General features: G+C 39.6%; 1 protein-coding gene across 4 annotated transcripts in view; it reads right to left on the reverse strand.

The window, feature by feature from the left end:
- The window catches only part of LOC131070913 (replication factor C subunit 3), a 155,662-nt gene that overhangs the window by 59,219 nt on the left and 78,179 nt on the right, over nucleotides 1-18,264 (reverse strand). For 2 of the 4 annotated variants that reach the window (XM_058006594.2, XM_058006595.2), the window contains exons 4-8: nucleotides 15,494-15,556; nucleotides 5,746-5,914; nucleotides 5,066-5,247; nucleotides 4,692-4,828; nucleotides 4,073-4,171 (exon numbers count right to left, since the gene is read on the reverse strand). In XM_058006594.2, the coding sequence (XP_057862577.2) occupies nucleotides 4,073-4,171; nucleotides 4,692-4,828; nucleotides 5,066-5,247; nucleotides 5,746-5,914; nucleotides 15,494-15,556 (650 nt within the window). The remainder of the gene's footprint in view (nucleotides 1-4,072; nucleotides 4,172-4,691; nucleotides 4,829-5,065; nucleotides 5,248-5,745; nucleotides 5,915-15,493; nucleotides 15,557-18,264) is intronic. The other 2 variants (XM_058006597.2, XM_058006596.2) reach the window with 2 other exon arrangements.

An 18,264-nucleotide genomic window follows, 5' to 3' on the forward strand; every position in this document is an offset into this window, starting at 1 on the left:
ATCGTAGCCGAAATCTACGGCATGAAACAGAGGAAGGACGAGACTGTTCGAACCTACAGCCGGCGGCTCAAAGAGCTGCTAGGAAAGATGGAGAACCAGCCGGCAGACGGACTGAAAAAACAGTGGTTCGTGTAAGGTCTAAAGAAATCCCTTAGACGAAAAATGAAGATAGTACCTCCCTCTTCATATTCCGACGCCTATAACAGGGCAATGGATTTAGAAAGTGAACAGAAGACATCCAAGAAGAAGAAAAATAAATCCTCGTCGAAGGATGATTCCTCTTTTGACAAAAGTGATAGCAGTGATGACGACTCTAATCGGAAGGTACGGGCTCTCCAGAAAGATATGGAGCGAATGATGAGAGAGATAAAGGCAACCAAAGGAAGCACAAGCAAGGGCGACGAAGGGGAGTTATGGTGCACGGACTGCCGTACCGACGGACACACCAAGGGGTCTTGTCCGAAAAAAGCATTTTGTGATATTTGCCAGATTGTCGGACACCTTACCAAGGAGTGTCCGTACAATATGAGGACCCGTAACCAACAAGTTCTCTTTACAGAACCATCTGCGTCAGCCGACACGTCCCAGCCTGCGAGCAACAACGCCTCGTCTGGCGACTATCGAAACAACAGGCGAGGAAGAGGTAATAATAACAATACGAACAATAACGGAAGCCGTCTCCAGTATGACGCCAAGGGCCGGCCAATTATCCAATGTAGGGCCTGTAATCAGTGGGGGCACTTCGCCCGTGATTGCACGAAGGAAGCCACCCCTCAGCACCTCTGCCGTTGGTGTGGGCCAGGCGACCATGAGGACGCAAATTGCCCACAGGCAGGGGTTAATCTCCTCAACATTGAGAAGGCTGAGAAGACTGGTGAGAAAGAAGTACTGGCGATCACCGCGCCCAAATGAAAAAAACCACTTATCCCGACCCCCGTATGGAGAAGGAGAGATTACGGGAGGCAAAGGCCAATATTGAACGTGAGATGACGACCGAACGACAAGACAACGAGGTGGCGAGTACATCATCCCGTACGGAAGCGGAAAATAACATCATTGGGCAAATCTTGCAGATGGAGGTGCCGATAAAGGTAAAAGACCTTCTAGACTCTATGCCACAATTGAGGACTGCCATCCGCACCAATGTGCAAAGCACCGCAGCATCGAGTGCCCCACAGGTACGGGTTCCCGCCACCGCATCGTCGAGTGCACCACAGGTAGGGGTTCCCGCCACCGCTTCGAAGAGTACACCACAGGTGGAGGTTTCGGTCAGCCCTTCGACTGACCCGATGTTACTAGCCTTGAGCAGTGGTAGACACCCAGCTGTGGTAGAAATGGGTATCCGTGGGACCATTCTGAAGGACACCATTGTGGATGGTGGATCTGGGGTGAATGTACTACCAGAAGAAACATGGAAGCGGCTGGGGAAGCCCACCCTGTGGCCACCCACATTCAACCTGGTGGGAGCGGACCAACACGGCATTAAGCCACTCGGCCTGTTGATGGCCCAGCAAGTGACAATTGGTACGCAACCATTCTTGTTAGATTTCGTGGTTATTCCCTCGAAGAAGAAAGGCTATGACGCCATCCTGGGGAGAGTGTGGTTGATCAACGCAAGGGTAAACCACAACTGGAAGAAAAATACACTTTCCATGGAGAAGGGAGGGCGAAAATATACCATTGACCTACACACCCAAAATGTCGGCGAAGAGCTCGCCTCTTCCGACTCGGAGGACTCTAATAAAGGGGAAGGGGGTCCCGATGAAAGTAAGGGCAAGAACGCGATGGAGCCGAACAGTGAAGGGGTGCTAGAATTGGAGGGATGTTCTGAAGATGAGGTATGCTCGACTAACGGACTCTTCCACTGGCAAATGGAGGATTACGAAATGTTCCAAAGCTACAGGCTCGAAGTAGAGGAACCAGAGCAACCAACAGAGGTGTACCTGCCGGAATACAAAGAATATTGGAAGGGAGACGCCCCAAACCCTGGTGACGTAAATAATCCGAAGAGTGTCGGCACCGATTGGAACCCTGTGTGTAAGGCCGCAGCCTTCAAAATCTTTATTATCCTTCTTCTTCTTATGTACGGGAAGGAGGTCGTGGTCCTTGTAGAATTTGTGGTTCCAGGTCTTTCAATGACCAGTGAAAATAGATTGGCCACCAACGGGTACAAATTGAAACCTTACCACGCGAAGCGCGCAAGGGACCCGAGAGGCCAGACAGACACTCGAGAGCCCGGAGGGGGACCCGAGAGGATGGAAGGGGACCTAAGAGGCCGGGCAAGCAACTCGAGAGGCATGGGACAAAAGCAGGAGACTTTTGGGCGAGAAAAACCGAGAAGGATGAAGGGCGATCCCAGAGACAGGGGACCCGAGCCGAAGACTCTCTAGACAACTGAAAATATGGCCAGGGTGCCATCGGGGACATTACAGTGCCTTAAAAAAAAAAAAAAAAAACAATGACGGCCAGATTTAAAATGATTTGCTGGAGTCTGAAGCCTAGACACTGAAAATATTGGAGTGTAGAAGAAGGGTTTTGACATCATAAAATATCATAGAAATGATGTGCCCCAGGACCCCGCGAGGGGCGCTGCCCCTCGACCCCGCGGGGGCGCTGCCCCTCGACCCCGCTGGGGCGCTGCCCCAGACCCCGCGAGGGGCGCTGCCCCTCGACCCCGCTGGGGGCGTTGCCCCCAGACCCCCAGTTTATTTTGAGCTACAGAAGACCACAGGAAGTGTTGTGGTTGTCCGTCTTGTGAGAAAGAAGCCTGCAGCTAAGCATTGGCGGGGAAGAATAAGCCGTAGAGGGAGACGGATTTGGAGGTTGCGAACAAACAGAGTTTGAGGGAAGGCATTGCAGGTCCGCACAGTTGTATGACACCAGGGAGTTATTCAGTTCAGTTTTTAGCCTTTAGGGAGTGTGATGGAGGATTTCAGGTGTCTCCTAGTATCTGTGCCAGCGGATTGTGGCCACCTCCAGGCATGACTGGTACGCTTTGAGGAACTCGGACTATGTCTCGGCGGGACATGAGGTTGCCGTGGTGGATGCATAGAGGGCTCGGGAGGAGCTGACCACCAGGTTGGAGGCACTAGTCGCGTGAGACTTAGTTCAGCTTACCCAGGAGTTGGATGCCGAGAGAGCAGCACGGGATGCCGGGAGAGCAGCACGGGTGGCTATCGAGGACAAATTGGCTAGGGAGACAATATCAATTGAGTAGCAGTTGGTGGAAGCTGAGACTGAAAAACGTGTTTTGTAGACAAGTTTGGGTTAGGCACAGGAGGACTGTGATGGCAAAGGAAGCAATATTGGTGAAATCCGCACTTGAGCATCGGCTGGTAGCAAAAAAGGTTTTCAGGCGAGGACGCAGCAAGTGTATAAGATCCGGGCCCGACTGGCGTCAGTAGTTCCTGCCGTTCATCTCTATTTTGTATTAAGTCGTCGGAGTCGACTTCTTTTCTTGGGGGGGATGATGTTGACGGGAATAATCATTATGTTATGTTGGTATATTATGTTTATGTTGTCGTCGGTAATAATGAGTTACGGCGGTCAGTTAGTTAGCCGACGGGTAGGTAGTTGGAGTCGCGATGGTTGTGTCGCACCCCTTCAGCTGTCATATATTGTACCATCTTCGGGTGTTGGAGGACAGGTAATGTTGACGATGGATATAATGTGAACATCCTTTGACATTAATGGAAAGCTTATTCTGGTACTTCTTTTATATTTGCATTGTACATTGCTGTTCAATTTCTGTATTCTCCCTGTTTACCCAGTGAGGTAAACACCCTACACCATTCACTCAACAGGATAAAAAAGGCCCAAGTGTTATGCACTCTCCTCCTGTGTTCACAAAACATCAGTGTAAAGCCCATTCCCATCTATACAATAAAATTCGGCCATAGGATTAAAGAATGTAAACTGAGGAAAAACTGTGGTTGAGTATGCAGTCAAATTCAGCCATGGAACATAAAGCTATATATAGAATGTGAACAAGCTACTGAAATTCATATTTCCTTTATAACATACCATACCAAATGAATGTCCTCTGAGACCCATATTCCATCTAGCTACTAACCTTTTGGGGCTCTGTTCATTCACAATATCTGAAGCTATCTCAGAAATGTACTGTTCCCAGTCCATTGGTTGCACAGGTTGGTTATCGGTGAAAGGATACCTGGTTAACAAAACTTTTAAGTTGACTTAAAAGATTCCAATAATTATTGAGAAAACAAAATGATACATGACAAACCAGAATAAAGACAAACAAGTGTAGGAAATGGCTATAATTATCCAAAAATGATAAGGTAGTTGTAAGATTTTGGATAATCATGAAATATCTTCCCAAGAACAAATGCCTTAAAGCTGTTTTCAATAACCTAGTTGCTCAAAGAAATGACATAGATACAAAAAGCAATGAACAAAACTTGGCTATTCCATTTATGAAATAAATTTGCATTTATAGAAAGTGTGACGAGAGGATGACAATTCACTCTCCACAAAGTGCAACTCCAAGGAATGAGATGACACCATACTCTCCAAAAGAGGAAGTGTAACACCAACGGAAGGCAATAATACCACACAATCCAAAAACAACAAACATAACTAAACCTAAGTAAACAAGTTACCTCAGTAAGCTTAACCTAAGGTATAATAAATGCATAACTACACAAAGAAGTAACCAGAAAGGGTATTACTGTTGCACTCTGCAAGTCTCAAAGCAAAGTATTGCTCTTCTTAAGTTTCTCTCAGATTGTATGGCTATACGACCTGCAAATCCTATAGGAAGTTGTAGTCCTTCTTTCTTTGCAATATACTCCAATACTTCAATTATCTGAACCAAAAAACAAAAAATAGATCAATCACGTAAAAAATACATGCAAGTAATTAATGAGAATAATCAAATAACGTTTAAATTTTGAAATATACAGGAAAAGATCAGTGAGAAAGTACTGCAATCTTCACTCTTTTCAATTTGCAAATCATGATTACAAATATAACTATTGCTGAAGCACAATATATAAACAATCTGTTATTAATAACTTGAATTATAAGCTTCCTCTAAACTTGCCAGCTCTTTTGATGGTGCATTGATGCGAACATTTAAACAACGAGACCTAACCGCTTCAATAACTTTTGATGCACTATTACAACATAAAATTATTCGGCAGACTCCACTATACAGCTCCATTGTCCGTCGAAGAGAGTGTTGAGCTTCTTTAGAAAGCTTGTCAACCTCATTGAGAACCAATACTGCCAGCAAATAAAAATCCTCAATGATCTATGTTCCAGAATCAAAATAATGCTACAATAAATAAAAGAACCTATTAGTTCTGTTTCAATCTTCTTAACTCTGTAAGCTCTACTTCTTACCCTTCATCAAAGAATATTCTCAATCTTGCATTCTATCCAAAAAGAGGTCAAAGGGAGAGAAGAAACATAGGAAGCAAAATGAAACTGCAAATGTGAATTATAATAAGTTTCTGCTTTGCATCATTCCTAACATACTCAACATGCACAAGTTATACATCTGACTTGTCTACTGTGATTCCCTATAAATTTCAGGCTCTTTTATAAGGTTTTAAATTTTAATTTCCCGGTACAATGACAACCAACTGGAATAGTACCTTTGCCTTTACCCTAACTAAAAATTTCAAGTTATTGTAGCTTTGGTTTCATCTGTTTGTTATCATGGTACATCATCATACCAGTACTGAGCCAGACAAGAAATAGCAAGACTGAGGTAAATACCTTTGTAACCCTTATTTCCATTTATATCGATGGGCCTACTCTTTGCCATTTCTTTGATAATCTCTTGAACAACATATTTATCTTGGAAACCCACATCACTAGGATTCAATTCCACATGGTAATTACTTGAGACTGTCGTCAACTCCACTTCAATTGTCCTTGTACCAGCCTGAATTACAATACATTGTATTAAGAACTAGCATCTATAAATCCATTGTAATAAGAACTGGCATGTATAGCAATATTTAACAAATCCATCTTTTCCTGGTCCCGAAAAGGACAGTTTTTGAAATCAATAAATTATATTACATCATGCACATTGATACTCCATTAAAAACATTAATATACAAATCTGCAATACTATAATTAATCGACCTTAGTTATGTGATTGTTTCATGTCCAACAAGAACGAACACATGCTTATAGACGCATCAGAATCACTTACACACAAAAATAAAACAAGTTGCAATGAAAAATCCACAATCCTTTTGGAATTTAGAAATACCATATACAAGCCTGGACCCATGCCTTACAGTCCAAGCCCCTCACAAAGAGGGGAACCATGGCCTCCTCTAAAACCCAGCCTTCCCAGAATTTCACATCTGCAATTTATAAAGACACCCCTGCCATTTGCAGAGAGAATATTCTGTTTTATGCAGCAGCATGCCCAGATTGCGCAATCCTTCCTCTCCAAAAAGGAGAATGGCTGGTACATGAGATTAGAAAACCCTCTGAAGGTTCAATTTTCTATTAATGAAATTATCCAGAAGTTGCCACTTCTCAAAGAATTGCCTTTAATTTACAGATTTGTGGATTGTATCCTGGATAAATGAAAACTGGAAATATTCTAGATTAATAATTATTATGGTGATGGATAAGGGATCTTTTGTTGCGGTCTTCAGCTCCAAGCAAGAAAATGATCAGGCTTTCCAAGGGAGAACCTTGGTTCATAAGAAAGTGAGGCCAATGATCTTCAGCATTCAAATCTACAAAATTACAAATGATCTTGCAATCATCTCTCCCATTTGAGTTAGGCTTCACCTTCTTCCAAGTCAGTACTGACACGAATTTGTGATGTATTAGATAGGAAATATAATAGGTGACTATACTACACTAGTATGCATCACCTTTGATCTAGAGTAAATTCTTCCCAATAAGATTCTGTAGATACAGAATGGGTGAAATGGGAACAGCCTATTAACTACAAGAATAATCCTTCAGGTATCAGATATATCATGATCATGGATATCTTGCTAGAATATGCCCCACCTTTCCACTACAAGAAGAATATGAGGAAGACCGGGCAAGAAAATATGATCACAGGGAAACAAGACTAAGAAAACCAACACAAAACGTTTCCCAAATACCTCTCCTGCATATATCACATTGAACATAGATGACAAATTCCAATGTGCATGAAAGATTGAAGTTGTAGAGGATGTCACAAATCAGTGATTCTAACCCCATCTAGGCTCTAAATCAGCCATTCTCATTGAATATTGAAGGCTTTTGGGAGGTCTAGGAAGCTCCTAATGTACCTCACTCCTCTGATCTAAAAGATACAAACAATTTATACCAAAAGAAAAGGAAAAATGACCAACTGTTGATAAGGAATGGTAAATATTTTATGGGGTTCAATTTCATAGCCAATGACCAAATCTAAAACCACTACAGCAAGCCAAAAGCAGCTGAGACAATGTGCAACAAACCTTTAGAATACCCACTTAAGTCAAAAAGAGAAAAAGACCAGAAAAAAATAGCACGGATCTATGTGATAGTCATAGTTTCATGCATTGTTAACCCTGGATATATTACTGAAGACCTTAAAAAAATTAGAAGAGTAAACCATAGGAACCTCACATGAAACCATGTCTTTTTAACACATGGTCCATGGAATATCAGAATGCTCAATGTGCCCAGGCAAGACCCATAAATAGGGTTTATTTCAGATGGTAGTTTTCTTTATAAAAGATAATTGTATTAATGAAGTACAAAAACATCAGCATACAAGAGAGGAAAACCCCTGAGAAAGGACAAGAATGAGAGAGCTACATCCAAGAAAAGAATGGACAAGGAAGGGACTAAAGTAACAGTTACAATCCTAATAAAAAGATTGCTGCTGTCCTGTCCCCTTTTCAAAACTAAAGGAATTAATTCAGGATTTGTCGCCTATTCTTTATTTCCCATAGGATAAGGGATAAATTAAGGGAAATTATCATTATAATATTTTAAGTTGGACCCTATCACTTTATTTTGAAAAAACCAAATTAAAAACTATTATAAGGCCTATTTCATATTTAAAAAGTGTTATTAACAATTAATTCAATATGTAATTCAACAGGTGTTTTTATGTTGTGAAATATGGATCGAAGAATAATGACAGCGATTCTGGAAGACTGATTGCTGTGAGTTATTGATCGTCTCCATCATTGAATCCGGTTTAAATACAAGAGGAAAGGTTGCCTACGTAGGGACATGCCCCTACGGAGGCAACCGTTCATAACAATTAGTTTGTTTATGTTTAATTTCCGAACTGTATGCTCTGTTAATATATCACTCTCCAGATAATAACCGATTTACCATCAGTTAGATTCACGAGGGCTATATCTTAACACTCCCTCTTAGCAGGAGTGGATCTAAGTAATTTTCTTGGGAGCATATTCTGTCGTGACTTCCGACACAATTCGGGACAACATTTAATATAGTCTTGTCATGACAATAAACTCAATATCATGATATCCGGCTCAGTCCGGGACAATCACTTAAGAAGTCAATCATGAGATGATCACATACTTTAGGATCAAGATATCCGGCACAGTCTGGGACAACAACTTAATGTAGTCAATCTTGACACTTGGTCAACTATTGTCAAGATCGTCACCTTGAAATAGTAAACTTAAACATAAGAAGATCGTCATCTTCTTGAACACAGTTAGAATATTGCAATATACAGTTTATTTATTTATTCATGAACAAATTACACATGGTAGGAATTTCATCCTAATAATCTCAATTATAATCTAGTCATACCAAGTTTACTTCTGAAGTATTCTATCTTCAATCTTGCAAGTGGCTTGGTGAAGATATCAGCATTTTGTTCTTCAGTACTGATGTACACTAGTTTTATGACGTTTCAATCTACCATATCTCTTATGTAGTGATAAGGGATCTCAATATGTTTGGATCGATTGTGAAAAAATGGATTTACTGAGAGCTTGGTACAGCTCTGATTATCACAGTGAATTATTGTTGAATTCAGAGTTTTTCCAAATAATCCAAATAATAACTTTCTTAGCCATACCGCTTCACGAGCTCCCATGGAGGCTGCCATATATTCTGCTTCGGTGGAGCTTTGTGCAACTGCTGACTGTTTTCTGCTGAACCAAGATATCATAGCAGAACCAAGACTGAAGCAACACCCTGTAGTACTTTTACGGTCAGTGGTACTTCTGGCCCAATCAGAATCAAAATATCCTTCAAGTTGAATCTCAACATTTTCATACTTTAAGCCAAGTCCGATTGTGCCTCGTAAATATCTTAGAATGTGTTTAGCAGCCATTAGATGTATCTTCTTAGGTTCACACATGAAGTGACTTAATACATTTGTAGCATAGCAGATATCAGGACGAGTATTTACCAAATACATGAGTGAACCGACGATTTGTCTGTAGAGTGTGGGATCTGTAGGTTCTGAACCTTCTGCTTCAATTTTCAGCTTGTGCAAATTAGTTTCCATTGGTGTAGCTAATGGCTTACACTCCATCATCCCAAATCTAGTTAGAATATCTGTAGTGTACTTTCCTTGATTTAGGAAGATGTAGTTTTTCTTCTGCCATACTTCTAACCCCAGAAAATAATGTAGAAGCCCTAGATCCTTCATATCGAATTCTGCTGCCAGATCTTGCTTACATTTCTCAATGAGATTATCCTCTCCTGTTATCAAAAGATCATCCACGTAAAGGACCAATATAATCATATTGCCATTTGAAACCTTGAAGTAGATGTTGGGATCTGCTAGGTTCTTGGAGTACCCTAGTTTGGAGAGATAGTTGTCTATCCTTGCATACCAGGCCCTAGGTGCTTGTTTTAACCCATGGAGAGCTTTCTTTAGTTTACAAACATAGCAATTTTTATCATGTATGGTGAATCCTTCTAGTTGTTCTATATATACTTTTTCTTCAATTGAACCATTTAGGAAGGCAGTCTTTACGTCCATTTGGTGAATTTTCCATCCTTTGGATGCTACAATTGCAATGATTGTTCTTACTGACGTATACCGGGCAACTGGGGCAAATGTCTCTTCATAATCAATTCCTGCTTTCTGAGAGAATCCCCTGGCCACAAAGCGAGCTTTATGTTTTTCAATGCTGCCATCAGATGCATATTTGATCTTGAATAACCACTTGGATGAGACAACTGATTTGTCTTTTGGTCTAGGCACTATATCCCAAACACCATTCTTTAGTATAGATTGATATTCTTCAACCATAGCATCTTTCCAAGCATGTTTTGATAAGGCTTCTCTGACATTTGTTGGTTCAGAATTTGTGAGTTCGGTTAGAAGTGCAGCATAACATTTTAGAGTTCTTGTTCTCTTATTTTCTTTGGAAATTTCATTTGGTTCTACATTATTCTCTTCAATCATTTTCCTTGCCCATAGAGGTCTTTTCTTGTTATTGAGTGTTTCAATATTTTCATCAACAAGAGGTTCAGAAGCTTTTATGATGTCCTCCCTCTCAATGTCTGAAGGTTCGAAATTTTCTATGATATTCTCCCTCTCAATCTCAATTATGTGATCTTCTTCTTCTTTAGTAATGTTATCATCCTCAGGTTCTTTGAGTGCAGTCTTTTCTTCAAACTTTACATCTCTACTTATCTCAACAGATTTTTTCCCTGGAATGTAAATGCGATATCCTTTAGTATTTTCACTATAGCCAATGAAGATACCTCTTTTTCCGGATGGTTCTAGTTTTGTCCTCTTTTCTTTAGGAACATGGATATATACGAGACAGCCAAATATCCTTAAATGACTTAAGTCTGGTTTGTTCCCTGTAAAAGCTTCTTCAGGAGTTATGTTTTCTAGAACTGAGTGCGGACATCTGTTTTGAATGTAGACTGTTGTATTTGAAGCTTCTGCCCAGAATGAAGTGTGTAAGTTTTGGTCATGCATCATGGCTTTTGCTGCTTCAATTATGGTTCTGTTCTTTCTTTCTGCTACTCCATTCTTTTGTGGATTATATGGTACAGTATACTCCCTCTTAATCCCAACAGAATTACAAAAGTCTTTGAAGTTGTCAGATGTATATTCTCCCCCATTGTCGGATCTTAACACCTTAATTTTCTTCCCTGACTAGTTTTCTACTAGTGCCTTGAATTCTTTGAACTTAGATAGTACTTCATTTGAGTCTTTGCACTTTAGAAAATATATCCATGTTTTTCGAGAGTAGTCGTCAACAAAGATTATGTAGTATAAGGATCCAGTTAGGGATGGTGTTGACATGGGACCGCATAGGTCTGAGTGAATTAGTTCTAAAATAACTTTTGATTTGTGCTCACTTGAGGGAAAAGAAACTTTCACATTCTTTCCCAAGGCACATCCTTTGCAAATGCCTGTGTGTTCAGATTTTAGTTGGGGCAGTCCTGAAGTAATTTTCTTTATGTTGGATAGAGCACTATATCTTAGGTGTCCTAATCTTTTGTCCCATAATTCATTATTATTTGAAACTTCAAGATTTAGTGTTTCCTTTTGATCACTGCATAGTTTGTATAGGTTACCATCTCTTGAACCTACTGTTATGGCATTTTTGATATTTGTATTTTTAGGTCAGAGTAGAACTTTATCTTCATTGAAGGTAACCCGATATCCTTGATCAGCTAGGCCTGAGATTGAGACTAGATTTCTTTTTATTCTAGGTACAAACAGAACATCCTTTAATTGTAGAGATACTCCATTTCTTAGTTTGATAGTACAGGTCCCAATTCCTTTCACAGGATATGTGGAGTTATCTCCAATAGTAACCTCTTCACTTGAGTGCCAGTTAAGTGTTTCAAACTGATTTTTGAATCCAGTTATATGCCTTGATGCTCCACTGTCTACGATCCAAGTGTTTTTATTTGTATTTATTTCGCTAGATAGGGCTAAGAAGAAAAGTGAGTTTCTCCTTTGACTTCGGCTAGAGTAGCTTGTGTTTTCTTCCTTTCTGGACAATTCCTGTGAGTATGCCCATATTTGTCGCATTTGTAACACTGAATTTTAGACATATCTCTTTTCTGATGGTTTTTATTTCCTCTCTTCCGTTTGGAGAACTTTTTCTTTTTGTTGAAGGTATTTGTATTAAGTGCTTGGATTTCTCCTTCTTTATTTGGCCCTAATCCTCTTGAGATTAGTCGAGATTCCTCTTGAATGCACTCATTCTTAAGTTGTTCAAATTTGGGTAAGGGGGGTGTTCTGCTAATACATTGAATGTAGGATTCCCATGAAATTGGTAATCCTCTTAGGGCTATGAGAGAGATTTCTTGATCATCTACCTCATTTCCAATAGTTTGTAATTGGTCTTTTACTTCAGATATCCTTGAAAAGTATGTAGATATTGTATCATCTTTATTCATCTTTATGTTTAAAAGTTGTTGTTTCAAGGTTAACATTCTGCTCGCATTGTTAACTTCATATGTATTTTTAATGGTTTTAAATACTTCATATGCTTTAGGCAGTCTGGCTATAGATGGAAGAATATGATCTTTGACTGAGTCAATAATTATTTTCTTTGCTTTATTATTACGCCTTTTCCAGGTAGATTTCTCTAGTTCATCATTTGGCATGTCTAGATTTTCTTCTATGTAAGACTCTAATTCTAGTTCTTCAAGAATGGCAATGATTCGTATCTTCCAGGAAACGAAGTTGGAGGCTCCTTCGAGTCTATCTTCCACTCTCATATTACTTGACATTTTGAATATTTTCTTAGTCGGATATATCCTCTGCGTATATAGCCTCTGCGTCAATTTGTTATTTACTTCCGATAAATGCTTATGGGTAATATGGCTGTCTAATTTATTCTCTTAATATGCTGGCTCTGATACCATGTTGTGAAATATGGATCGAAGAATAATGACAGCGATTCTGGAAGACTGATTGCCGTGAGTTATTGATCGTCTCCATCATTGAATCCAGTTTAAATACAAGAGGAAAGGTTGCCTACGTAGGGACATGTCCATATGTGGCAGTTGCCACGTATGGACATACCCCTACGGAGGCAACCGTTCATAACAATTAGTTTGTTTATGTTTAATTTCCAAACTGTATGCTCTGTTAATATATCACTCTCCAGATAATAACCAATTTACCATCAGTTAGATTCACGAGGGCTATATCTTAACATTTTAAACACTCAAAGTAATTTTAAAAGTACTTTTAAATACGTGGAGAGAAAAGTAAATTCAAATAGAGGACCCAAATGGCAACTATAGATGAAAGGCATTGCTGAAAGCAAACCATCCATATTTTTCATTTCGCTATTCCTTCTAATTTGGAGTTTGGAGCATGCAAGAACGAAACCCCTCTTATCCATTAAAGGTGATAGCCAATTGTTGTGATTTGTTGAAGATTTGACAATTTGAAGTCATTTTCAGTTGCTCCAGTGCTGCTACAATGTAAAAAAGAGGATTAGATTTGCTGATTTTGAAGGTGTTTCAGATATTGTTGCTATTTGTGAAGATTTTCAATTATCAAACATCATGTTTCCAGCATGAACCATGCTGATTTGTAGCTATTGCTAATTTTTAAAGAGGTTTCGCAGTATTGCTGCTGTCATACCATCTTCCTATTGCTGACTTTTGAAGTTCATCTCCTAGATCTGCTAATAATGGGCAATTGCAGCCATTTTAGGAAGGTTTCAGACTTGTTTTAGCACCTTCCAGGCACTACCATACAATTTTAGTGCCACACTTGAATGTTTGTACCTTCTGTATAGCCACACCAACTGATGCAAGTGAGTTTGCTGATAAAATATATTAAAGATGCCTTCCTAAATGGTTGTTTAAGGACGTATTGTTAATAAAATATTTAGCATGGGATTAATTTGGTATTTTGGTGCTTCAATTCAGATCAGATTTCTGCTGTAATAGTTGTTTGATACCGGTTATTTGTTGCTATAGAAGTCTACTCTGCCCTCATAAATACATCAGATCTGCTAGTTCTTCGTAATATTTACAGCACTTGATGGTTCCAAAATTCATATCAACTTGTACGATATTGGATCCATTGTTCATAATTGTGTATTTTAATTGATAAGGGTTTGTAAGTTCAACATATTGCCAATCAGTATAAATTTCAGTAAGGTTTAGCACTCTACATTTTGTATTTTACAATTATTTCAACTTACATACATTAGGGAAATTGTCTATTTCCTAAAGTTGTCCAACTGGGGGCATTACAGCTGCACTAGAGAAGCTGTTTAGTGTCAATAAAAGCAGAAACCGTCATAAACTTGGGAATAGAAACTGATTATTCAGTGGTATGCATAGAAATAGAGCAGCATATCTTCAAGCATTCCTTCAGGATGAAAATGCTGTTTCTTTCTGTGCTACTTTCCAGTGTTCCAGACATCATAGACTTGATGAGTTCACCCCCACCCTACTCAGCTACTCCTTCATTAGTTGGATGATGCATAGGATGTCCAACATATTCCATAACACAAAGAATCCCCATGGCATTTGTAGCAAAGTGAGTTGTAAATTGTTGCTGGTTATGTTGCATTACCCCTGCTATGTTGCCTCTATCATTCACTTGTGACAACTTCTTCTGAAGGATGATCAAAATTTTGCCTCGTTAGGTTCACAAACCATCTACTTCAACAGACCATCTTGCTGCAAAAGATCATTCTTCTTTTGCTCCTGGATGTAGGTGACAAAGAGAGCCAATCTGCTAAAGAGGATATTTTCTTTTTCCTTTGCGTCCATTGTAATCAAAGGCCCTTGCAAGGAGTCTTTTATGTTAGCCAAAGCAATATGCAATGAGGATTCTTTGCATTTTGAAGATTGTGCAATTTTTCTTGAGGAAGACAGTGGTGTGAGGGTGTGATTGGGACCAGCTGTTGGGCCCCCTACAATCTTGTTAGTCAATGGTATATCAGGATCTCAATAAATGCATCAGCTTTAGAGGGGCTTGTTTGCTGCATACTAAATGGATAGAGATTTGTATTAGAAGGAAAGAGAGAAAGATGAGACTACTGGGGCCCTTTAATAAGGTCTGCAGCACCCAGAACATGTGTTGGCAGAGCAAGGAACATGTGGCTGCTGAAGTATGGGACAGTGAATGCTAATTTGGCAGAGTACTTAGTTACTGTTTTTTGAGGAGACAAAGAATAAGTAATAGTAGAGTCCATTGCCTGATTTCTGTCGCATAGTACTGCCACTTTTCATGTTAATAGAATTGTTGATTTATACTGAAATCCCACTAGTATCCTGCTGAGTTGGAGAGGAAAGGTCCTACCTTTTTCATGGCAATTATTCCGGTTGTTCTGTGATGCAGTCAAGAGTAGGGACCAACTGAATGGCATTCTTTCCCTTGCAAAAATGCCTCACAAAACTTCACCGAGACACTTATAAAGGGACCTTAGGAGTGATTACAAACTATATTTCAAAACAAGACCAAGAGATCAACACTATATGAAAAACATTAGAAAAGTAGCCATTCGAACTTAATTAGGATCTGATTTAGAGCGGATATAACAAGGATATGTTAGACTAATACCATTTGATGCAAGCAAGGGTAGGAAATCAATTGAATGTAAACCTTTCCCTTAGAGAAGCACCTCTGAAAAATTCACCAAGACACTTAAAATAAGGCCTTAGGGCATGATTACAAAATGATAAGATCAAGATTATGCAAGAAAAATTGGAAAACTAGATATTCAAACTTAGCCCGATCCAGCTATTATTTTGATCTAATTTAGAGGGAAATCCAAGGCCATGTTCTACCAAATTATTACACACTATAACTAACTCTTTGATACTTTAATTTGTTGGTAGCAAAAAACTTTTGGGGAAAAAATTGGCAACTGAAAGTATAAGATGTTTTGAAAAAATTGGGACTTAAAAGGGAAATAATCGGATTTTAAAAAAAATTTAAAAATGTTGAAACAGAGACAAAACTACTTGTTTTTGAAATTTAAAGCATTTCCATAGCATAGAGATATAGAGAGCAAATAAAATAGAGTTTAGCCCATGAATTGCCCAAATGAAAAGTTTGTCTGAAATAGCAGAATGCAGTGTAGCATGTAAGCTTTGCTACTAAATGATTATTTGGTAAGTTCTGTATGAAGTTGATTAAGTTATTGCTAAGTTAACAATAAAACAGTTGAATGATATGTGAGTAGACCTCTAGTTTTGTTGTATGATGTTAGTGGATGGTAAAATGTTACTAAAACCACTGCATTCCAAATTATTATTAATATCAAAAGAATGTTTAATCATAGAGACTGCAGTATCATAACAAACTCTGAAAACTTTGTAAGACCTCAAAACAACTACAATAAACATTTTTGCATTCTAGTAGGATAAAAGAATAAAAAACATTTTATCACTACAAAATTTTCAAATATGAAACTTCAAAGAATATATCTGTGATAACCAGTGTTCCACGGGCGTTGGGGACAGGGGGACGTAGGGACGCGTTTCCGGGACGGGGGGACCAAGGGCCTAAGTTTGGGGACGGCAGGGGGACAGCGGGGGGACGGTGGCGGGGGGGTGGTGGTGCTGATATAGTTATACATATACATATAATACTTGAAAAACTAGTTTTGAAAAGATGTATGACAGTATTACAGTATAAGAATTACATTTCAAATGAGACTATAGGAAATTTGAAATACTAAATCTAAATACCAAGATTTCTTCAATGCTAATTGTGTTGTTATATGGAGATTGGAGCCTAATCAGACTCGGAGGTTAAATTTTCCCTACTTCTATTGGCGCGGTTTCCCCCTATATTTTTCAACGAGGATTTGGGGGCAGCGCCCCCAAGTTGGGGTCAAGGGGCATCGCCCCTTGCGCGTTCCCTGTCGCGATACAGGGCGGGGTTGAGGGGCAGCGCCCCGCAAGGCCAAAAATACTTTTATTACTTTCTAAAGGCGTCAGGTGTTATTTTTTTATTGGCCCACGTCCAATTAGGGTTACCCCTTAACCCCCCCCCAAAAGTCAAATGTTTTTTAAAAACTGCTTTTTTTGGTTAGCTTTGACGTGGGAATGTGGGAAAGCGGGAGACGCCTGGGCGTCTCCCCATCTCTCGAGAGACGTCTAGGCATCTCTTGAGAGACAGGGAGACGCTCAGACATCTCCCAGGAGACGTCTCCACCTCTCCACGTCTCCCTGGGAGACGCGGGGACGCGGAGACGTCTCCGTGTCCCAACGGCGCTTGGGTGGCGGTGGTAGGACGGCGGGGGACGTCGTGTCCCCATGCCCCCGTCCCCGAGACGTTTCTGACGGGGGGACGCGCCCAAAAAGGGGGGGGGCGCGTCCCCGTGGAACACTGGTGATAACCCTCTACTGTATCACCTGATGTAAATCTTATAAAATATCCCAATAAGGATAATAGCATATATTACCAAGTCCAGTAGAAATATATAAAATGAAGAAATCAATTATTAAAATAATGTATTAAAAGAGGAAATAAATTATTAATTAATGTTAAATTATCAAATAAGGTTAATATAAATAAATGATCAAATAATGTTAATATATATTTAATATATTAAATGATGTTAAATATTAAATGGAATTGAGAAATTGTATAAGCTAAGTTTATTATATAAAGTATATTAAATAGAATTATGATATAACAAAAAACGAGAGAGCTAACACCACGGTTACCCCCCCCCCTCCCTCCCCCGCGGGAAGTGGTGGGACGGGAGTCGCAACCTGGGCTGCGACCACCGTCACACCCCTTCCTGCGGAAGGAACCCCATGGTGGGACGCAACCCTTCCCCTCCATGGGGTATAAAAGAAGACATCTGCAGAGTAAAGGGAGGACACGGGAAAGAGGAAACGTGAAGGAAGAGAAGCTACGGACTGTGGACTGCAAACAGGTAAGCGATTAACTTACACGCCACAAGGATGTATATGTGTGTGGACGTGTGTGCCACACACACACACATATATTAATGAGGATTCTGTCGTATGTGAGATAGTATACCAATCTCTTGGGCAGATTTATAGTAGTATAATAATATTGTCTCATGCGTATGTAACAAATAAATATATGTATGTATGCAGCATATTTGTAAGTATTTAGGAACAATAATAGTAATTAAGGAATATGTAGATGCAGACATAAAATATAGATGATAATGAAATATAAAATGTTATATGAATAACAATAATTTGGCTATGTGATGGAGGCTATTGGGAGAAAAGTCCCTTAGCCTAATTCAGGGATTATGATAATCCCTGATAGGCAGTATATACTGAGTATTCATATGCATATATGTTAAGGCTTGGATGTCAAAAGCTCACCCAAGAAGAGAC

The sequence above is a fragment of the Cryptomeria japonica genome, chromosome 1, assembly GCF_030272615.1.
Source record: "Cryptomeria japonica chromosome 1, Sugi_1.0, whole genome shotgun sequence".
NCBI classification, from domain to species: domain Eukaryota; kingdom Viridiplantae; phylum Streptophyta; class Pinopsida; order Cupressales; family Cupressaceae; genus Cryptomeria; species Cryptomeria japonica.